Below are 24,484 nucleotides of genomic sequence, written 5' to 3'. Positions count from 1 at the left end.
TTAATACCTATTTTATAAAATGCTTAAAATAGCATGCCTAACACATATTAGGCTGTTAAGAAATACTATCAAAACTATTTCAATAACAAAAAGGTTGTAGTTATTGGTGATTATCTACCTACCTAGGTAAATGAATGATTATATTATTATTATGAATAATTTATATTATATTGACTGATGTTATAGTTACCCCACAAAACATTTAAATGAATTGTAAAATATTGATTAGTGATGGGCAATGGCTATCCACTAATATCAATTGTTAAATATGCCTTCTGCTCTTCAGTTTTGTGAAAAAAATTAAGTGAACACAAGAAGCAATACATACAATTTGAAATATCATCATAATTTTTATTTGAAACATACATCATATTTCTATACTCTATAGCAGATTTTAATTATTAGTTTTCCACTTACTTTGTTATTGTACTTATCTTATAATAATATAGCCTTTATAAAAAACAATTTATTTTAATCTGGCTATACAGAATAAATAAAGACCTAAATACCAAGCAACTTCCACCATTAAAAATATTAAGGATAAGAAATGTATACACTTATAAGGACATTGCCACCACATGTGTTGTCAACGTTTTATACGCGTACAAAATTCCAAATTAATGTTCATCAATTTCAATATTGAACTGTTAGTTTTGATATTAAAATAAAAAGTTTCAAAAAGGTCATAACTGACTTAAAAATAATAATACCAAAATAGCCTAAGTAGGGTCCTGTACAACAATCTTACCTTTAAATTTTATAATAAGCCAATAGACTATAACAATGGTTGGCAACTAGCGGACCACAATCCAAATCTGGACTGTCAACATGTCTCAATTTTTTTTTTGTATTCATAGAACTATTATAAAAATATAAAGATTTGACAACAATTGTTTAAGTTGGACTTCATTTATTTAATATTTTAATCATCCGGACTCCATTTGAAATTAATTGCCAACCCCTGCACTATTATATTCAAACTAACAGCATACTATAGAAACTGGTAAACATAAATTTGGTATGTCAATGTGTGTAATATGGAGACAACACATATGGACAACATCCACTTAAAATGTTGACTATTGAACTCAAGATTGTTGTATGACTTTTAATAAATATTAACCTACTACCTATTTATTGTACCTATCACATATTTACTAAATCAACAACTTAAGATATGATTGAATACATGATACAATATAATACTTAAAAATGTAGAAACAGCCTATAAGAGTTCAAATTAAATAAAATTAACAAATTAAATATAAAATATATTCAATCAAAAACACATTTAGCACCTAGTCTAGATGTTTACTTACAACTCTACACCATTATAAATCAATAGAGATGGGTTTAAATTTGAAATTTGTGTCTTTAATGAAAACAGTGAAAATTGTGATACCATCAAAAAATATTTCAAAAATGACCGCTAGTGTATTGCGTGTGTTAAAAACCTCGATACATGCAATAGTCAGTCAGTCACTGCAAACTATCCAAATCACGTCTTATCATCCTCACCAAATGTGCACTGGATCGGTTTTCTGGGAGGTTCCCGGAAAATTCAACGAGTGCTTAATTTGAGCACGAGAGAAGAAAAATGGGAAAATTCTAGTCAGAATGCCGAGTGGTGAAAATCAATAGCGACCTCGGCCAGTCGACCGTTCAGTCAAGGGTTTTTTTTGCACCGCCGCCACTACGAATGACGGCTGGGTGTGGGTGTCGGATGGTGAAGGGGTTGGTGGGGTGTGTACAAAAAAGGAGTAACTCTTACCTCGGCGGTCCCTTCGACACGGAGCTTCGATTTCGTGTATCGTTCGAAATGTTACCGGCACTCGGCCTTCTGTGCTCGTCACACTATAGTCCAAATACGCGAGGCACACGGGTTGCCGGCCGATGATCAAACGGTGTAAGATAATTGTTCTCTGTTTCGGTTCCTGGTACAATTTTGAGGACAGCGGAAAAAACCGATAATTTTGTTTACGATAAAGAGCGGAAGGGACATAAGGGATATAGTGTATATACACACTCACACACACACACACAATCCCACACACAACCACAAAAACACGCGCGCGCACTCACGTATGGAGATCGCCACCGCCAAACCAAAACATGACTGCGGCAGCGGCGGCACCTGGTGGACTCCACCAGCGGACGTTATTGCCGCCGAAATGTGATAACAGCTACAGTGCCGCCAATGGACGACGGCCGACAATATTCTGTCACGGAACACACCACCAGCCTGCTCCTCATAGGCCAACACCAGCATATAATATATAATATTACCACTGCTCAACAATAAATTATAAATAACTACATTAAATTTTAAATTTGTCGAGAATACGTTGTCAACCGCGTAGTGCGAATTGTCAAGACTTTCGTACTTCAAAATATTCCCAAAATATAGAGTTAAAAGTTATATATTAAACCTTATGAGTTATGGCTAATATGTATACTAAATCTCTTTTGAGAACAAATGTACTACATGATAAATATTATTTTTTAAATATCAATATTAAACAAATTTTAATTTTCGTTTTATGAAACGATGACTTGTCCACCAGGGGTGAAACTAACCTGGAATAACATGGGGGCAATGGTAGATATCACAAATACGAAAAAAGTTATTATTATTTAAGAATTCAATATTTTTGAGTTTTTTAAGCTTGAATAACATTTTTTTAAGTTTTGATATCGTAAAAATAAAAATAACGTTCAACATTAAATATTATACTCTTTATAGTGTTGAAATTTGGTTGCTTTTAATTTGATAGTTTTTCTCTGCACACCTTATATTCGTTTTACCTGTATGGCTGTATGTCATATTGAGGAAAATTTGTTTTCAGCTTCTTAATCAATTGAACTGTTAAAAATGCGTACTGCACCAGACACAAAATCCTGTGCATGCTTTTGATGATAAGGACTTCACTCAAAAATCAAAAATATGCCACATTTATGAAAACAATTACAATTATATATATATATAATATTATCGTAAATATTATTTAGTATATTTAGGTACTTAAGGTTTATGCAACGATTATTTTTTTAGAACGGGGGAAGGGGTCGAGCTAAACTTATTTTTACCCTGCCTATAGTAAGTTTAGTTGTATAATACTGAAATGATATTATTTTGTTTTCGTAATTTTGTATGTTGGCGTAATCGTGGAATCAATAATAAGGTAGGTATTATATTTTAATAGTTTTTACAGGACACTTTTAAACTTAATTTAAGTGGGTATCAAACAGTCGACATTTGAATATTGTATACATTTTAAATATTCTAACCAACTTTATAGGTGTTAAGAAAGGTGTTTAGAGACAAAATTAAAAAAAAACTGATATTAACAAGACGCTATACATTAATTGATTAACATATTTTGTTATCTGTCTTACAAGTACATATCATATTATAAGTGTATCAAATTTAACTATTTAAGTTCAGTAGATCACGTTTAGCTTCTTTAGTTTGAAAATAATTTAAGTGAATTTATTGACATCAGGGGTAGTGTGGCAACTAGCCAAGTATGTTATTGTGTGTCGTAGTATACACAGGACTGACTCAATATATGGTCCATCGAGGGCACCTAAACGTCCTAAACTAGTAGGTAAATACTAAATTATAACATATTTGTTAAGCTACCCGAATAACTTTATAGGTTTTAAATTTTTCCATAGAACCGTTAATATTTTTGTAAAATACTAGGCCGTTTACCTCAAATCGACATATTATTAAACTTGAAGGTAAGAAGTATGAACATTATCTGTGTTTGAATGAAGGGATACATTTTACAATTGTTCAGTTTTTAAATGGGTTATGAGAGTTTTTGATTTATGCGCTATATATAATATATGCAAAACTTACAAAAAGTTGAACCATCGTAAAAAACCCACATATAGGTGTACACATATAAATTTCTTACCATAAAGTTTCATAAAAAATTGATTCACTCTAATTTTTAAACAAACAAAGCTAAACGTGATCTACAGAGCGAAAACCCATTTTTTTTTACGATCTCAGTGGTTGTCGATGATGGTGTTTTTTGTGGAAAATTTTTAAACCAGAAATAATTTTAAGAAATACCGATTTTTATTTGCTATAATTCAAAAATTGTGTAGCGTATAAACTTAAAATTTTAATCGAATAATGATGGTAAAACCAGTTTCTCCAGTAAGAAGTTTATTGTTTTAACTAAAAATTCACTCCTTCACTCAGAATTGTTTTATTATTTAATAATCAATACAATATGAACACTGTCTATAGTCTATACGCTCTATATAAAATATATATAATATATTGCATGTTATTCTATACATGTATAGTATGTACACTATGTCACACATGCAGACATTATATAGGTTATAGGCTATAGCCTATATAGCCCATATAGGATATGATTGTATATATAGGATGATACAACAATCTGTTTTTTTTTTTTTTTATTACTTTATTTTTTATAATTGAATTTATTTCCTACATCCTACAAATTATCACAGCAACATCATTATCGTTTATCCCGCAGTTATACAACCGTAGTTTATATTATCATATTATATCTACCTTTATATTATACTAATATTGAACTTAAAATTAAATATTAAATTAAAATACACCAATGATACCTATAGATTATTTATGATAAAAATGAAAATTTCGAGATCACGGTGTATTGCATTATGTGGTAATTTAATATGTACTATAGTGACTCACAAAGTGATACTAAATTATCAATTCTTATATTCCAGAAAATATTATTATTAATAAATAACTTTCATTTTTTTTTTTTTTTTTTTTTTTGAGGAATGGATATTTTCGTTCAAGTTCCTTAGGAACTCCTTCCCGTTTCTCATTCCAACATTTTAGATAAAACTCCTTCCAAACTTCGTTCCTATATATGTATAAGGAACGCGATCCTTCTCAACTGGTTATTGCTTACTAATTTAGTATAAAGAACATAGAGTTGTTGAAAAATTTTAATAATTACTGTAATGATTAACTTACTATGTTAAATAAAAAAGTAGGTACCTAAATGATTGATTTTTCTAGGTATCTAACTACTATTTATTATCGAAGTTTGGTGTTATATGATTTTCTAAAATCCTATACGGATTTTGCGTAACGTAATTTTAAAACCTTTTTAAAAGAAAAAAAGAAGCTTCTTCTGCAGAATGGTGAACAAATAATAAAAATAAAAATAAGTTATTAAATTTAATAGCGTGTCCATAAGTTATGCTATTATGTGTTCAATTTAATATCTTTACGAATAACATTAACTGAGGTAAAACATAAGAAACTTGGTGATTATTATTACACTTTTGGCACTTTTTAATATAATTTTAAGTACTGGACTACTGGAATTATTTTTTTAATTGTAGAAGTTTATTAAATTTTTGTAATTTATGCAACACTTTTGGACTGTTGTATTTAAGTTTTAAGTTGGAAAATTTAGGCGTATATTATTTATTAAATCACTTTGTTTTAATATAGTTAATATACACATTATGATAAATGTCTTAAACATATTTGCTTATTAGAACAAAGATGATTTTTTGTAAAATATAATATACTATATAATATATGCTTGAAATGTATTTAAAAAAATTTAAAAAATACTTAAGAGGATCCATGCATTTAGTATTGAATCTTAATAGGTATTTAAATTGTAACTTGATTTTATTTAACAGTATTATTTTTCATTTATTTTTTCTGAAATTAATAAAATATCAAATTTCAGGTAAGTATCTCATTTCCTTTGATTTAAATAAACAAAATGTTGTTAAATAAAAAATAGTAATATTATTAATAATTAATTAATATAACTTATTGATGTTAATAATAATTAATAACAGACCTTGCAAGGTACAAATTAATGTTTTTATTAATTTTATTATATTATACAAACTTATGGCAGGATGTTTAAGATAGGTCTAATAATTAAAAAGTAAATAAAATATAATTGTAGTGTTCAAAAAATACTGTGATTATGTTTTTTTGTTTAAACTTGTAAAAATAAAAACAAGTTTTTATATCACAAATGTGAAATGGATCCTGTTAATAATAAATTGTATGTAACAAAAAACTCAATCATAATTAAAGAGTACTTGTTTACTCATTGTATTCATATTTTTGTATCTTATATTTTAACTTTTACTTACTCAGTACTAGTGTACTATTGTCATTATCATAACGTTTGTATTCATAATACTGCACTTATTGTTTGAAGATAATATTTTTAATGAAATAAAACTCTTAACTCGCTATTGAAAAGTTATAAAAATTTAAATAATGTATAATATATTAACTTTGCAGAAGATAATAATGTTTTTGGCATACATTCAAATTAAATTCTATTAATATTATTAAAAAATGAAAAAATCCATGTTATAAATAAAATTATTTTCTAATAGAAAAACGTTTCATTTATTCGTTTAATATAAGGTATATAAAATGAATGCTTACTAATTGTGTTGATACTTTCAGATGTTCTAATTAGTAATTTGTATAAAAAACAGAAGTTGAAATTCCTTCGTTGATAATGCAAATTTTACTTCAATGTGTAACCATCCATATTTTTGAATTGTAATACATTAATACCTAATAATATTATAAGTTAAAACCGAAACTTTGATTGTAGTTAAAAACTCAAATTATTTATTTTATGTTACTTATAGCTCTTGTATTTTGTGATCTATTTAACGTAAGACACTCATTATTTCAAAAGCTATATAAGGTTTAAGAAATATTTTTGTAGGTGCTTAATAATTTTAAAACGTCTAAGAACGTAACTTTAAAAATATATATATTACATATTATTTATTGTTGCAATTTATTATTTTATTTAATAACAACGGATTTAAGATTTTGAGCAGAGCAATGAATGTATTGATTTAAAAAAATTTTACTATTATGTATGTTTTATTTAAAGTTTTTTTTTTTTGTTTCTGTGTATACGATAAATAGACGAAATAAAGCTTTGATTTTCAACTTAAGTATATTTTTTAGTGGAAAAGTAAGTCTAGTTGCATTTGAGAAGTCAAAGTTATCGTAATAAAATTCACAGTCGTTTTTAAAATCACCTGACAAAAAAAAAAAATATATATAAAATAGGAATTTTTAAACAAAAAACAAATCAACGGTTGTTGATAACATTTATTTTGGTTTTGGCCGTTTTGGGTGTAGTTCTAAAACAAATTACCGTTGATCAACGAAATATTCACTGAATGTTTTTATAGGTTATATATATATTATTATAATAATATATTAAAATATCAAAATAAGTTATATAAATTATATTATAAAATTTACAAAATAATGATAAACTATTTATAAGCATATGAAATTTTAGATTATTATTAGTTTTTTTTTTTAAATTATAATGTCAGCTAAAAAAATGTTTGCTAGGTCAAAAACATTACAATTTAAATACAAAGCTCCTCGTTAATTTTTGTTAGTGAAAGCTAAAAAAAACTTTGATTATAAATTCACAATAGACTGTATGAGCAATCACCTAATTTAAAATTTTGACGAAATTCGTAAAAATCATGGAAATGTACATAATATTTTAAGTTAGAAATTTATAAAAATTGTACTTTTTAAATTTCAGATTTAAAATTTGATACAATAGTATCCATATAATCTTATTCGATAAAAAAACAATCAAATGTTTATGAGCGTTTAAACTTTTAAAATTAAAATTTTTACTTTGGATATTCACATATGTAACGATTTTCCCATTTTTGTTACTATCAAAACCAAATAACTGTTAGGTATTATTTGAAATGTAGGTACATCATTTACTCCATAGACCATAGTAGTATGTTACACAACACAATGCGTACACAGTTTACATCGTATGATACTACACATCCTCGATCGCATATAATTTGTGAAAGAAACACAATTATCTCAATAACTCAAACTTTTGACTCACTTTTGGTTAATATCTATAGTATAATATATGTATTGAACGGTGCAATGTGTTTTGATGTTTGTCTCTGCCAGCTTTGTTAATCAAAACTGCAAACGCCACCTTCAGGGGAAATTTGAGACGCTTGAACTGAAAGGATATACGCAGTTTATGTTATTACAGAGTATACACGCGCGGTATGTTTAAGGACATCTTATTCTCCTTTTTAGCGTCAATAGCACTGTAGGGGCACCAACTTTGAGATCGAGATGAGACTATTGGAAGCTTAGCCAAGTCTGAAGTTTTGTCTTAATAAAGCATTTTACTGTATACTTCACATTGTCGATATTAGACACTTTATTATATTCAATTATTACATTTACTTCCTTTCAAATTTTGCCCATGCCCGTCATCAAATCTATAGAAATATTAATAATTGCACTTAGGTATACTAAAAAACTCATACGTTTATTGATTTTTTGCTATCATTTATGTTTAAGGGGTGATTTATCTCTTCACATTTTTTCTAATAATTACTATCATGTTTTGTACGTTATTATAGTTATTAGTGTTATTACTTATTAGTTTTTATACAGCTTTTATATAACTCTTATATAATTTTATACTTATACGCGTAGATGGTATATAACTGAAATATTCATGGTAATGTTACGGGTAAAAGTCGAAATCGGGCAAACCTCAGAAATGCCCGGTCAAAACGTGAACTGCCCTCAATCCTTCGGCAAAATGTCAAATTTCGGCTTTTGACCGGACAAACCTAGTTATGACCAACCTCATTTGGACAAAACTGTATACAGACTTTTATCGTAAATTCGTAAGGGCAAGACTGTATAGTGCATTATAATATTATACGTTCGCTAATATTAAATACAAATAGTGATTTTTATCGTACGATTTTATTACGATTATAAATACGTCCATTATTATGTTTAGCAACAACTAAACAAAAATATTATTTTTTTATTATTATTTATGTGTATTTAATTATATTTTTACAATATTTTATGATCATTTTTTTTTTTTTTTTTTTTTTTTTATTGATCAAATAAAACCCGGCAGCTACGTGGCCATTAGTTACATGGCTATTTATTTGTATTTAATATTAGGGAAGTTTAAGACGCTATGGGTTTGCTCAAATGAAGTTTAATATTTAAATGTATTAACTTTTTTAATTCTTTATTTTAACATTATAAGAGTACCTAATATTATTATTTGTTAATTTTTATACGAGTAGGTACTTAATATCATTATATTTTTATTATTATTTAAGTGTATTCAATTATATATTTTGTAAAATAATATTTATTTTATGATTATTTGTATTATTTATGATTATTTGGTTTTGCCTTTACGATAAAAATCAGTATACAGTTTTGCCCAAATGAGATTGATCATAACTAGGTTTACCCGGTCAAAAGCCGAAATATTACATTTTGTCCAAGGATTGTGGGCAGTTCGCGTTTTGACCGGACATTTCTGAGGTTTGCCCGATTTCGACTTTTGCCCGAAACAGTAATAAATATAGATACATGATTAATATAGGAGGTACCTATTTGTGACCTTGATGATAATTGCCTAACCTATAACCTGTAACCCTGCCACCCTGGTCATAAGTATATAATCATAAATACTAAGGTATTCACAAACAATACAATAGGAACTATTATAGTTTTGGTTTTTTAATTTCTAAAATCATTATGCATTTTTATTATTTGTTGCTGTTTAATATTGAATTAAAATAAATTTCTTATGCTAATAAAGTTTTTAAAAATATCAATACTTTATAAATAGGATTAATTTAAATAAATCATAAAATTCCAATCAACAAAAATAAGATTTTATTGTTTAATGAATACGGATTTCGACAATAATGGCAAAATGATGATCAACGCTAACAGCAAGCCGCAAATAATACAATTTAATTAAACTCATATTAATTTAATTATAATTTTCATAATTTAATATACAATAAAATAAGCATTATACTTATCTAAAACATTTATCTCGGTAACAATGAGTGTAATCTAAAAGTAATGCGTATTACTATTTACTATACATATTTATATAATTAAATATCTAGCTAAATAATTTTTTCACGCGTTCTCTTTTAAATAAGTTAAATTATTTACAATTTCTATTAAATCAACTAAAGCAATAACATTTTTTTGAATTTATTGTAATTTCTAATGCATTTGAATATTTTATATATCTAAACATTCTCAACTGCAGACATACACAGTACCTATACATCCTGCAGTATGGTCGTCGTCTATCATCAATTTTAAAACCGAAAATAATACTATCTTCTCGGGTACAAGTTCCTATTTTATCGTACCTAATTTTCAAGAATACCATTAAAATTTAAGTACATATTTTTTTCTATCTGTAAGCCTTTGGAGTTAAAAACAAATAATAAATATAGCACTAATTATTAATGCGTATATATGCCTAACTCGTATGATCCTTTTATAATTATATTAATGTTGGAATAATAATTTAGTTTTTTTACAAAACTCATCCACTCATTCGCAATGCGCTTCAGCTGCCAAAATATTACACTGTATAGTATAGTTATATATTACTTACTTGACATATTCATGGGTATATACGCCGCTTTTTCACGCAAACAGTATAGGTTACAATGGTGAAAACTTTATTATTAAGACAAACATAAATTAATATTTCTTTATAATCGCCTGATATTCATAAAGAATCTACCTTCTAAAAATATAAAATTATTAATTACAAATGGCTATAGAATATTTCGTTTTCTTCACTGAAAATGTTCATAGATATATCCACGTCTTATAGTATACATTTAGACTTTAAATTTTAACAAAAAGCCAAACTATATAAGTGAGCCCATCACAAAATACTACTGCTGTAAAGCAATAATAAAAAAAATTCTAAGTGAAAGAAAATTAATGTTATGTTTAATCCGGTTTAGTTTACTTACAATTGTACAAGTTCGTTTTGTAACCGTATAAACACTAAAAACTGTCAAAGTTTTTATATTTATCAATAATAAAATAAATATGTCAATGTTATTTTAGAAATTACAAAATCATTATACTTATTATATAATACACGTTTTTCAATATTTTCTTAAAAAAATTAATTTATAATATTTTAATTGTTTTATTTTATGGACCTATGGTACAAACTACAAATGTAATTATTATTATTTTTTTTTTTTTTTTTTTTTTTTTTTAGAAATACACCTCAACTACCAGGGTTATTGGCGTTTAAGATATACATGTTACAGTTTAATTATATTTACATAATGATACTAGAGTATAAAGAAGAAAAGTATATAAGATAAATAATATGATATCAATAAATATATAGTTATATTTTTTGTAGAAGGTTCGTAAATGTAATTATTATTATAATTAATATAATCATATTTTTCTATAGCTAGACACCTACTTGAAATCTATATTAAATTCGGGGCAATACGTATCTTATATTATTTATGCCATATTAATATATTACACAATGGTTTATGCGAAACATTAATATTATATATATAAATATGTATAAACGGTCTTGTTTAAAATAGCTAGTGTTGATCCTTTTATATGGTATAATGTACAGGATTCCAAATTTCCAATCAATTTCATTTATAATCATTACGAGAAAAGTATCCGACTTTGTGCATTTGTTCTCATTATATTCTTAATGTCTTACGATGTGCAACCAACTTCGATAGATCTCTAGAGACTTTTCTTAATAATAAACTTGTCAAAGTAGTATTCTACTAAGCCCTTTTGTCAAAAAAGCTTTCTATTTCAACTCCTTCCATAACTTTTCGATTTGGTACTTTCATTCTGTCAATACTCATTCTATCATTGCAATTTAAAAGCCTTTAAAGCATTCTCTTTTTTTTGTTATATATTTTGAAATCAACTAGGTATATTATCAGTATCAGACGTGCTCTATCGTTTCACCTGTAAAGTTTTAATCAAATAAAAATGTGTACTCGTGATAATCATTTATACGTCATTTGTATAAAAAATTAATATTTTTAATTAATCGGAACAGAAATTATATACATTCTACCTACATGAATATTTAAAGTAAAATACGAACGTTATATATAATATAATAAATGTATTACCTATTTATTATTAATTAAATATAAAAATGTTTATGAACAATTGTTAATACATACCTAATATAAAATATTTAGGTTCATATTTTATATTATATGATTGGACCTTAAATTCCAATCCATCAGATATGTGTGTACCTATTACATTTTAAAGTGTTGTATACAATATTATTCAAATAAAAGTTGTATATTCGGTCCGATCAGAACCATCACATTTTTCATTAATGAAAATAACATTTTAAAATTAATTTGTTACTTCGTGTGTAAATAGTCTGATTGTAAACCAAAATTCAAAAAATTATCATTTGATCTTTGTAATGTGTGTTACTGAATACGAGGCAAATATATATCACGTATTTTCGTATCCATTAGAGAAAATCTAATAACGTGTTTAGTATTTACATAGCCTGTAGTCTTACTAGTCTTAGTGTACTCGAAACTGACCGTTCGCCATTTTGTTTTTACTTATTTGCACTTTGTACCTACTTGAAACACTACAACCCATTAAGTCACTGGACATTTCTTAAACTTAATTTCTCAATTCAAATACAATTCCGGAAGACGTAAACCGCAGAAAATATCATGAAAACGCATTGACGAGCTATTCACGATTCGCATATTGTCTCCATCATTTTGACGTCATAACACAATATTTACATTCTCGCGCGGGTATCTTATTATCTATTCTATTATGTTATATCGTTATGACAATAATATGACGGCGGTCCCGTTATAATAATATTATAATAAAGACTTTTGTTTTGATAATTAATAATAATGATATACAAATCAAATTTACAGCACAGATTATATTTATAGGTATAATATTAGTATAAATTTAAATCATTTTAGTAAGTTTTTTACTGAATGTATTTTAATTAGTTAATTTTTTAAACTATTTTTTTTAGTTTAAATGTATTTAACTTAAAGTAATGATTAAATTATAAAATTAATAATATTATTTTGATTTTTTATCAATAATATTGGAGTGATTAAATGGTTTTTAAGAGGTTTTAGAGGCTTATCCTTTACAACACCTTACAATTTCTCAATGTCTTCCTGTGGCTCTGATGCCTATCCTGCCACGAATGCCTGCGCAGTGCGCACACTTATATATGGCTAAATAATGGGATTGCCTATATTCATAATCTGTGGTACCTAAATTTCATATTGGTGATATAAAAATTATAATTATTACGTAATTTATGAATTATCATTCAATTAAATAACTCGAGAATCCGTGTTGTTTGTTCATTTTTATGTTTATTATTTGTCGAGATCTATTATATTATTATCTAGGTACCTATATATGCGCCATGCACGCATCATAATATGATGTGATTAATGTAAGTAGTTTTACAAATCAACCTCCCATCACCCCTTCCCAGTCACCAATATACATGCATATAAACATAATTAAATTACTATCCTGGGACATCCTTTCGTGCATGCGTCTGCAATATCATATTAGGTATATACCCAAACTATTCGCGATGATTTAAATTATTTTGAATGTTCATTCAACACATATTAAATATCGCGTTGGAAATCGTCGACTTCTGGGGTAGAAAGGTACAAAGACATAAATAAGTAAGTATCGTGCTCGTTGCTGAATCTCCGGAGGCACATAGATACCGACTTTACGGCCATTATCGCGTGGTATACCTTATAATCCTTACCTTATATATATATTCTGTCGTGGGTGGAAGTGTGTGGTTGTGTGTGTATCATAATATATACTTGTGTAGACGACCGCGAGCAGTGTCCGATCTTATGCACTCGCTGGAGGCGAAAGTATAAACTACAAATAGTAGTAAACTTTTTGGTGTTTGGACAGTACAGTAAAACAAATAAATAATGTACTTATATATATATATATATGTGTGTGTGTGTGTGTGTGTGTGTGTGTGTGTATTATATATACCTATGTAGCAAAGCGTTTCCGCGTCATACGTTTTAATAACTGTACCTACACCGCGTCTGAAAGGCATTATACAGCGGCACAGGTAGATTTAGGAGTGCACCGCCCTGTTTCTTACACCTTTATAGTATAATACCAACAATGTGTAGGTACAATAGGTACCCAGCCGTTTTATTTATACCAAGGAACGTCATATGCGTCTTACAATAATATTATGTATATAATATTCGTATATAGTAAAGTTATAGATACGCACAATAGCAAAATTTGGAGGGGCTTGGTTAGTTCAGTTAGTTGGGTGTGCTTAGTAACCTATATTTTCAATTTAACCCATCATGATTGATGCCATATTGCCATTCGTGGTTAGTAAGTTCCTATTTTATATAATTTTATTAAATTCGGATTTTAGCATATAAGCTATAAGTACCAACTTTTATGAATCATATTAAGTAAATAAGTAATAGTTCTGAAATATATAATACTATTGTTTCTATTATATTTATTTAAAAAATACATTTTTAACTAAAATTATAAAGTCATAACTTTTTTTACGAAGATTAAAAATATTTTATTGTTTAATTTATCATTACACATTTTAATTTTTAGACAAATGTATGGTAATGTACTAATGTGAATTAAAAATAAATTAGTGGTAAACATTAAAGATTTACATCTAAATTTCACTTTATAATACCTATGGCCCATAGGCTATGGGATACGATGATGCGGATAATACGATAATATTTAGATAATTGTATTTAGTATAGTAGCCATAAACCAGTAAGTTTTAATGAACACAAGGCCACAAGATCTCTCTACCGACATCGCTCATCAAAATGGTTGCGACAAAATAATCAGACTAAAAGTTTTGAGAACTTAAGTATATAGGATCGATTACTACATAATGCTAACATTCATGACTCATGGAACGCTCAAAAGACTCAAGAGATCCCATTATAACGATAACTTTTTCCATTTTTTAGGCCTTAGTCGTTAGGCCCCAATCACCATTCGACCATTCTCCATCTCCATCATCATAGACTCGCTTCGACGACAGAAAATATAAAGCGCATGCGCGGAAACACTCATTCTATTTTACTACGCATCCAACACGTCGAAGTACGCACGATTTTTTCTTTTGTTATCAATACGCTGTTATCAAATCGAGCAAACGTTTTTAGTGACAACAATAATAATAATAATAATTGTTATCATCGATCGACGACGAAAGTTCAGTCACTAAACACAAAACTTCAAGAGTTCGCAATATTACGAAAACCAATTTCATTGCGTGTTGTCGGTGTCGAGTAAAAACAGACGTTACTCACGCTGGTGACGACCGTTCTGCCATCGTTGCTACGATTCTGTCTAATGAAACGTTAAATAGTACACATAAATCGATAGGAATGGCCGTCGACAAATGACGATTTCGTCCGACCAGTTGTAAATAAATAAATAAATCAAATTAGTACGTCGTACGTACACTCGGTGTTCGATATGTTTACACGTTCAAATTGCTAATAGTATTGTAACACATACATCGTCATGACAGAAAATCCAATTCTACACGTATTGGTGGTTGGATTCCATCATAAAAAAGGATGTCAGGTATGTTTAAAACTCCATCCACACGTTTAATAATTTTATGTAATATGTTTGTCAACAGTACCTACGTCCCAATCAATATCAATTTTTAAATGATTAATATTTTAATGTTGCAGAGCCAAATAGCTTTATCCTTGTATTGTTTTCTCTAAACTATAAATTATAAAATTTGTTTAAAAATACTACTCAGTTAATACTTAGTTTAGTTTATTTTTATGTTTAGGTAGAATATGCTTATCCGCCATTTATTGAAGACACCACTGGTGTTTCTGCTGAATGTCCAGCTGCTTGGAAGCATTTGCCGTATTTAGCATTACCCGATGGATCGCACAACTTTGATGAAGACACTGCATACTTTCATCTACCTAGCCAACAAGATCCAAATGAAACAATTTATGGGATTTCGTGTTACAGACAAATACCTTTAGAAGTAAATGACTAAACAATTTTAACTATTGAGTTGTTTAAAGCATTTTTGTTTTTAAAGAAAATTATTAACCGAACTCCTGATATGACAAGAAGTACAATCCAAAAATCAGTATGTGTACTCAGTAAGCTACCATTATATGGACATATTCAAGTTAAGATGTCTCTAATTACTCATGCATATTTTGAAGAGGGTGATTTTAGTAAAATATCACTCTTACATGACACGTATCATCACCTCAATGCGTGTTTGTCTAGTATAGACAATATTAGCACCAGCCCTCATCTTTTTGTTGGTTTGTAATTATTTGTTACCTTTTATAAATCATTTAATACTACTGATTATACTTTTTTTACAGGTCTATCTGCAGTTGAACTTGTGACAAGGTTTAGGCATAAAGTATTGTTGTTATTTAAATTGATGTTGTTAGAAAGCAAAGTACTATTTTTCTACTCTCCTGTTCGTCCACTATGTTCTACAATATTGACTTTATTATCTCTTCACCCTGGACTTATTGAAAATGGGCTTAATAAATCTGCTAATGTCAAGTAACTAAATATTTATAATCATGCATGAAATTAACATTAAAATATATGATTTTTCTTAGTTTAAGTAGTGTTATTCAACCCTCAACTAAAAACAAATGTGAAGTTATTGTTTCAAATATAAATCCGGAAATAGAAGATAATGATCACAGTATAGTTAGTCAAAAATCAAATGAAGTTGTTGATGAAGACATAGTTCCTAACAGTTCCTTTGTTTCGAACATTCCTAGAGATCCTAGTATTGATTCGTTGGATGAAGCTGCTGTGCAGTATAATATGATTAGTATCGCCCAAATCAATTCTGAAGATTGTGGAGTCCCGATGTCTATTTTTGATAATGTTTGTATGCATAGTTTAATATTTTCTATGACAGAAAATAATTTATACTTGTTAATATTTTAGGGTAATTTATGTCAACCATATTCTTGCTTGTCATACATGGATATTTTAACAGATCCAAGTGTTAGAGGATATGTTATTGGAGCATCAAATATATTATTCAAACAAAAGAAAAATTTAGCTGATGTAATTGTTGAGGTAGTGTTTTATTATTTAAGTTGGCTTATACCATATATAAATATATTCATAAAACAATTTTATTTTAGATTGATGAAGGAAAAGTAGAAATAGAAAATATTGAGTTAAAAAGACATTTACATTTAACTACAGAAGACCTTCGTTTTGCCGATTATCTTGTTAGACATGTTGTCCAACCAGATAAAGAAGATGTCTTTTTGGATGGAGTTGGATGGGAGGGTGGAGATGAATGGATAAGAGCACAGTTTAAGGCTTATCTGTTATCATTATTAAGAACTTCACTATTAAGTGGTTAGTAGCATTTTTATACTTCATTATTGTATTCTTGTTTTCTAATTACTAATTTTGAAGTAATTTATATATAATAATATAATATACCTACTTAACTTATAATAATATACAATTTATTTGATTAACCTAGAAGGTGCGCCGGAATTAAATCACTTTAATCCAGCTTTCATATCTGCTTGGCAACAAACAAAAAATTACCAAATTTGGTTAAACCAAGAGCACCAAGCAATTATGGCACTTGAACCTTGTCATCCATTTGCTGGTCAGTTGTCTGTAGCTGATATGAAACTAAGAATATCACAGTATGTAAATTGCTCAATATCAACTAAATGTTTAAATATAAATGTATTGATCAATTCTTTTATTGACAAATATTCATTATTGATTCCAAAATCTTAAGCATTTTTGAAAAAATAATTTTAAGTTGTTGCAAAATAAGTAATTACTATTTTTTATCTATTATCTTTTTTATGTTTTCACTTTTTTTACTATATTAGACATTGAATGACACAACATATCTTTTAAATTTCTTATTCCAAATTAAAATATATCTTGAAATATTTTAAGTGGAGTTATTTAGGGAATTTCTGCTAGAAGTGAGTTGAGTCGAGTGCTACTAGTAAGTTTTGAAACATTAACTTATAAACTACCCATTCAAAATGAGATTTTTATGTATTTAAATGGTACAGCTTACAAATAATATTGAGTTTCTGAGTTAGGAATATAAAATCAAAAAATATGTCATACACAACAGTGAAAAATTCAAAAAAATATCACATTAAGAAAAAAAAAATAATAATAACTTTTAAATTATTGCTTTGTAACAACTCAAAATTATATAAATATAAAAATATAAATCTTTGATAATTTTTAAAATAATGAGTACTTCTATAAAATAAATCATTATGTTTAACTAATTGAGTACATATCATGGATCTTATAATAGTAGATAAAGTATGGATGTTGTTCCAGCGATCATACGTTATTGTGCTGTTCAAGTGTTGCCAAATTACATGACACATGCATAATAAATTATACAATATATTTTATACTGCTATATTTAATATTTAACACGAATAACCATGACCAAAACTCCCTACCCCGTCTGCCAGGAAAACTCCATCTACTAGTATAAAGTCTATGGTATATACTTCTTATTTGATTAATTGTAATATTGATGTTATTAATTAAGTAATTAAATTATAATAACATCAGTTGTAAATTATTATTTATGTTTGTTTTTAAAATACTTCTGTTGTAATAATTTAAACAATTTTTCAAACTTTCAATAATTAAATGCTTGCCTGACATTTAATGTATGCATTAAAAGATTTTTAAATTTGGTTAGTACAAAGTTAGGTTAGAGGGAAACAGAATAAGATGACTCTGCTGTAAATAAGGATTATAATACCTATGACATTTTCTAATATACCCTATAATATAACTTTAATATTATGTTGAGTGGAATAAGTTTATAAACAATATAAAGTATAGGTGGTGGAGTGTAAGGACTATAAATAATATATTATAGTAGACAACCTTATTTCTATTAAACTAAAATGAGCAAAATTATATGGAAAAATAATTGTTATTAGTCAATAGGTCAATGCAAAATATTAAAACATCATTAAACAACTTTTTTTTCTTATTTGATTTATGAATTTGTTGTAAACACAAATATTTAGTTTGTTGACAGATTTTATCATAAGTTAATTTTCTGCAATTCTGCAAGCTACCTAACTAAAAATAATACTTAAATACTATTAAATTAGTTGTATTATGTTTCAATCAAGATGTATAAATGTATTATTATATTATTAGATTAAATTAAAATACATGTTATAATTTTATGTTGGATAGCACAATGCAGAGCAGTAGAAGTGGTCGAAAGTTAAACCAAGCAGTCCAAAATACAAGTAGAGCAGTTGCGTCCACGGGTAAAGTTGTTGGTATGTGTAAATAATAATATTAACCATCATTATTTTATGTTTTTTTTTTTATGATATTAACAAAGTATTTATTTGGAATAGGAGGTGCTATTTCTCAAGCTAGGGGTGCCGTAACTAATTGGTGGAGTAGTTTAACTACAACTCAAGATCTAGAAGATGAGAAAAATACACCTGTTATTCAGGATGTTTAATAATGAATTATATACTAGTTTACTCTACCGTTTGTTTTGTTCTGAATTTGTTCAGTTATACCATTTTATATTTTATTTTATTTTTATTTTTTATATTATTGTATGATTAATTTTTCATTTAGGTTAAGTAAATTATTTTCAACCTGTCTATATTTGACATTGACAACTATATGGACCTGGGGCTTGTGCATTATAAATATTATAAAAAGATATTGGAGTTTCTACAAGTGACATATAGCTTATTTTACTACATACTACTAATAGTGAAATCAACAATGTGTATAAACAGTCTGTTTACTTCTGATCTCAATACTTGTGTTTGTTAAAAATGACTTTTAATGATACACAATAATAACAAATTCATAAAATTATGCCCTAGGTCTATTTTTAAATAGATTTACATATGTATACTTCATATTATATAGAATTATTCAGAATAACTGGATATTTATATTTGTAGTACATACCTTTTTTTAATTGATAAATAATTTAATTTGGACAAAAATCTTTAATAAAACATACCATATTATGTTACATTCACAAATTATTTGTATAAAAACATTAAACAAAAAATTTTGAAATGCCCCTTAATTTTAAATTCTTAGAATCTCTTAGTTTTACATCAACTGTGATGATTGTTTAGTAATTGTATTACATTTTTTTACTTATACATTCTAAATTCATTTTGTTGTTTACAAGAATACATTAAAATCATCATATATTTTGTGCTATAATCATTTCCAGTATTTCCAAATAAATTTAAACCATCCCAACAAATTATGTTTAGGGTAAACAAATCCTAATTTTGCTAAAATTCTATCATATATCATTATCATTCTTTTATCAAAAATAAAATTTCTTTTTTTATATATCACATGTTTTTGTAATCATGACTATTAATGAGTATTTGAACACTAGTTAGCTAATACAGTGGGTGTTTCTTATTGTGATCACCAGATAACAGCAAATCAATCATATTAAATTAGAGTTGAGAGACTTAATCTCAATTAATATTAATTTTTTTATTGAATTATCAAGGGTTACGTGTATTAAAACACCAATGTGAATATATGATCACATTAAAGTGTCCACTCTAATAGATTCAAATATGTTGTTCGTTGAAAGATGCAATAATTTGTTATTTTAAATAGCAGTGTAGGTATCCATAATTATTGGAAAATTCATTATTCAATTGCACTTTTTTAATTGTTTCTTTGTTTTAAGTTTGACATAAGTATTTCATTTAAACAAGCATAAGTATGCATGCTTAATTACTTTTAAATTAATAGCATGGCTTATCCAATTAAATCCATTTTCTTAATAACTAATTGGATAACACCACAATGACAAGTTATTTGATTTACACTCTTGTTGTTGCATATGAATAGATTATTACCTACAGTAAAATATCACAAGTTTAAAAGAAACAACAATTTTTAATGTGTTTGTTTTTTGGCACAATGTTTCGATTCTTAATCTACAACATTCTATCTAACATCCTGCAATTTTTAATTTACAGTACCAACCAAATTTACTATTTAGCTTAATAAATAGTAAAACTAGATATACAATGTGATTGTTATTTTTATTGTTATGTTTATTGTATCATAATTTGTCTTTTTTTTACATAACTATAATTTATATTTTATGCTCAAAACATTTCCTTTTTGACTACAATCATAGCGACATTGTGTTTGTACACTTGTTAATAATCAACACAATGATGCGTTGTACTTAAATAATCGAATATAATTATCTATATTATATACTTTTGCGTGTAAGTTATTTGAATTATTAACTGTGATTAATCAATTAACGGAAAACATAAGAATATAATTTAATGACCCATTTCGGATATATTTATGTGTGTAGTATAATTATACCTGTAAGCGTTACAAGGGATTTTTTTTTTGTGTGTGGATTGGGGGGCTAGAATTGTATCAGCAGCACAGACCCCATCAATTGATATTTCAAACTAAAATATGATCAAGAACTGGGACTTGATTCCCTTCTTATTGCGCTTGTGATTAAACCATATTCAATAAAAACATATACCTTCAAGCACCGTCCTGTATTAGGCTTACCATCTACGTACATGGTGACGACTGCAGTTACCACCTAGATATTTTATAGTGGTAGACTACTAGACTGAGTGGCTAACTGCAAAGGTTCCGTCATGGCCACTTGCATTAAACTCAAATGTATTTAATACTTATCATAATATTATTTTTCGGTGTGCGTTTAAGAAGTGTTACCTATCTCACATAATGTCACACCACGTTATTTTTAGACAGAATGGGAATAATGTATATTTTATTTTGACTACCCTCCAAAACTGTGCTACAGGGTTGCCACTCCCGAGTTGTACATAAAACGTTTAATCAATTATGTTTACCAGGTGCGTCTCTGTATGAGTAGGCGATTCCCCCTCCCCGTGTCTGTGTTTGTGATGTTTCACAATATATATTTTATTTTGATATTGGTATATGTTTAAAGAGTTTTAAGCAAAATTCAACATTTATGTTCCCCTCCATTCCCGTGGAATTGACCTTTGACTTGAACGCGTCAAACCTCGACGTCAGTTTTATTATTATTATAATTTATTATTAGCCCCCTCCCCCCACGTCATATTTTTGGCACTGATACAGAACTAAATCCGGGCTCCTCTTAAATAACAATTAATTTTGAAACATTTTCTAATATAATATATATTGAAGTAATTATTTGCATTTGCCCTAGTACCATAATGGGTCCTTCTGACCCTCCCCCCCCTTGTGGGGTCCCTGATTGTTATTATCATGCTATATTTCTAGGAATTCTAGTTGATAGATAATGACGTTATTGTGAAAACAAATTAGCTTGATATCGGGATAATATGTACATGCTCGATTGTATCTTAAGTAAAAACCGCACCAAAGTGAATTGTAAATTGGAGCGTAATATTGTATGTGATGCATTAATTGATTTTACGAGCCACGGCTATAATATTTAAATTTAAGAAATGTTTTCAGAATTCATATAATCTTATATTCTTATCGCATCATCATAAATAGATCATCGGTAAGTTTAAACGTCCATAATATGTAATATAATACCTATCATTTATATTTTACATTACATTGCATATAATACCATAGACGAGGACATCAATTATTATCGTCGCCGCTTGTTGCAATCCCCTTAAATGGAATTCTGTGTTTCTAACGTACCATTACTAACTATATACGTTTGCAATAATAATACAGAGAGCAGTGAGAGCACCATCTAGTGACCCCCCCATCCCCCCCCCGAGTAAGGTGTCTTCAAAATAAGCGCCCTCTGCAGCAGTGCTCTTCCGCGGTGTGTTATTCGAGAAATGATAAAAATAATAGTAATAAATATCATTTAATTATTGTAGCTGCGTTGGTCTGGCCGCCGTCGTCGCGTGCATTATAAAAAAGAAAAATGGCAAATAAGCATATTTACCTACCGCGGCCGCAGCTGCCGGACAGTTTGTAGATACGGCTAAATATAAAATCTCCGAACACCAGCACTATATGGCCGAAGTCCGAAATTATTATTGCCATTTGCCAGTCGGTGATATCCTATTTACAAATAACGCATTTGAAAAGTTATCCATTACGGTTGTAGCCGTCGCGGTCGTATAGGTAAGTGTTAATAACCTACTTGATTGCATATGAATTTACGTACCTATAATCACGTGCGGGTGTTTTATAGGCTATGTAAGTTAAAATCTTCCTAATCTAACTCGGCGATGGCTTTGTTCTATAATTTAACTGTTGATCAATGTTGATGAGTGATGATGAATTTTCAAAACAGTAGATCAAAGTAAAAGATTCTAGACAGTAAGCAGTGAGCACATCGCGGTTCCAAAGAGGTATAACTAGGATTTAGTACCTACTGCAATACGACCTACCTAGTAATGACTGGTAAAGTATTAGAAATCAAAGTTCGAAATAAGCCTTTCCTCCCCCCTTTATGGGCGAAACCATAGAGTTAAGCAGTCACAGGGAGTCCTGGGAAAGGTTGGAAATTAGCTAAAGGGTCGAAAGCAAAGAGAAAGGGCATCGTCATTGAAACATAATATTCTCAAAACTCAATTATTGTTAACTATAAAATAATATATAGCTAAGCGTGTACTTTTTAATCTTTTTATCCTACAGTAAGCACATTTTATACATTTTAAAAATACTATAAATGTAGGTACACGCTTTTATTTAGAAGCGAATACTTTTAGAATATTATCAATTATCTTATAGTTGTTCATTAATCTTATTCTCTTCCTATGATTAGTATAGCTAGATCTTTGAATTTATTTTATAACGTGGACACGTGGTAGACCTTATGTATGTTTTAATAAATTCTCTTCGTTTTCGTACAAGAAAAAGAACCAATAATATTTCATATTTTCGTAATGAGTAGTTACGATAGTTTCTATACAAAAACTGAAGTAGCCAAAACAAAACCATATGTATAAAAATATTGATATACCTAACATACAATTTACATATAGAACAATTAATTATTATACATATTGACAAAAGTTTTTTTATACTGGGACTTTATGTAAAAATCTAATCCCAAAAGAGGCGAAACTGTGGGAGGCTAGAATTTCTAATGGATACCCAAGTCCCACATACCCCACTACATTCCCCCAGTTATCTCGTTCACTTCACTTATTTGCGTTTTAGAAACAATTACGCAATGTTTTTATATATACAAATATATAGATCGAAGTTTTTATTTCACCCGGAAATTAAAAAAAATATATTAACCTAACCTACCACAATAATTCTACATTTCCACCGTCAAAATATAATACATGGTCTACAATATCTGGAGTCTGGAATGTAGGACATTTTCTCTCTGGACTTATTTTTTTTTTTATTTAATTTTTTCTGGATTTATCCTCCTGACAACATGGCAATGTTAACACTTATTTAAAAAAAATTAATTTAGGATGAAATATTTTTTGT

General features: G+C 28.1%; 2 protein-coding genes across 7 annotated transcripts in view; one reads left to right on the top strand and one right to left on the bottom strand.

Moving 5' to 3' along the window:
* The window catches only part of Lar (tyrosine-protein phosphatase Lar), a 158,733-nt gene extending 156,647 nt beyond the window's left edge, over positions 1 to 2,086 (bottom strand). For all 4 annotated transcript variants that reach the window (XM_089222664.1, XM_089222667.1, XM_089222665.1 and 1 more), the window contains exon 1: positions 1,772 to 2,086. The gene's annotated coding sequence lies outside the window, so the exon portion shown is untranslated. The remainder of the gene's footprint in view (positions 1 to 1,771) is intronic.
* Positions 2,087 to 15,166: 13,080 nt separating this feature from the next.
* LOC107166061 (late secretory pathway protein AVL9 homolog) lies at positions 15,167 to 21,276 on the top strand. 3 transcript variants are annotated; one of them, XM_015514578.2, is made up of 10 exons: positions 15,167 to 15,571; positions 15,792 to 15,998; positions 16,056 to 16,290; positions 16,354 to 16,543; positions 16,603 to 16,879; positions 16,943 to 17,077; positions 17,146 to 17,368; positions 17,499 to 17,670; positions 19,229 to 19,317; positions 19,399 to 21,276. In XM_015514578.2, the coding sequence occupies exons 1-10, from the start codon at positions 15,509 to 15,511 to the stop codon at positions 19,506 to 19,508; spliced, it is 1,701 nt and encodes a 566-aa protein (XP_015370064.1). In that variant the 5' UTR covers positions 15,167 to 15,508; the 3' UTR covers positions 19,509 to 21,276. The 3 variants fall into 3 exon arrangements, with proteins under 3 accessions (XP_015370064.1, XP_089078795.1, XP_089078796.1); XM_089222669.1 differs by having other exon boundaries at positions 15,775 to 15,998; XM_089222670.1 differs by having other exon boundaries at positions 15,775 to 15,998; positions 16,039 to 16,290.
* Positions 21,277 to 24,484: the final 3,208 nt, after the last annotated feature.

Source organism: Diuraphis noxia, unplaced genomic scaffold (assembly GCF_037042655.1).
Source record: "Diuraphis noxia isolate RWA-SAM2 unplaced genomic scaffold, SU_Dnox_SAM2 contig0003, whole genome shotgun sequence".
In the NCBI taxonomy this organism is placed as follows: domain Eukaryota; kingdom Metazoa; phylum Arthropoda; class Insecta; order Hemiptera; family Aphididae; genus Diuraphis; species Diuraphis noxia.
The sequence above is the reverse complement of the archived record's forward strand: the minus strand, read 5'-3'. Positions and strand labels throughout refer to the sequence as shown.

Coding starts and splice junctions, on each gene's coding strand:
- LOC107166061 (XM_015514578.2), top strand. CDS start 15,509: ATGACAGAAAATCCAATTCTACACGTATTGGTGGTTGGATTCCATCAT. Junction 16,291..16,353: donor CAGCCCTCATCTTTTTGTTG/GTTTGTAATTAT, acceptor CTTTTTTTACAG/GTCTATCTGCAGTTGAACTT. Junction 16,880..16,942: donor CGATGTCTATTTTTGATAAT/GTTTGTATGCAT, acceptor TTAATATTTTAG/GGTAATTTATGTCAACCATA.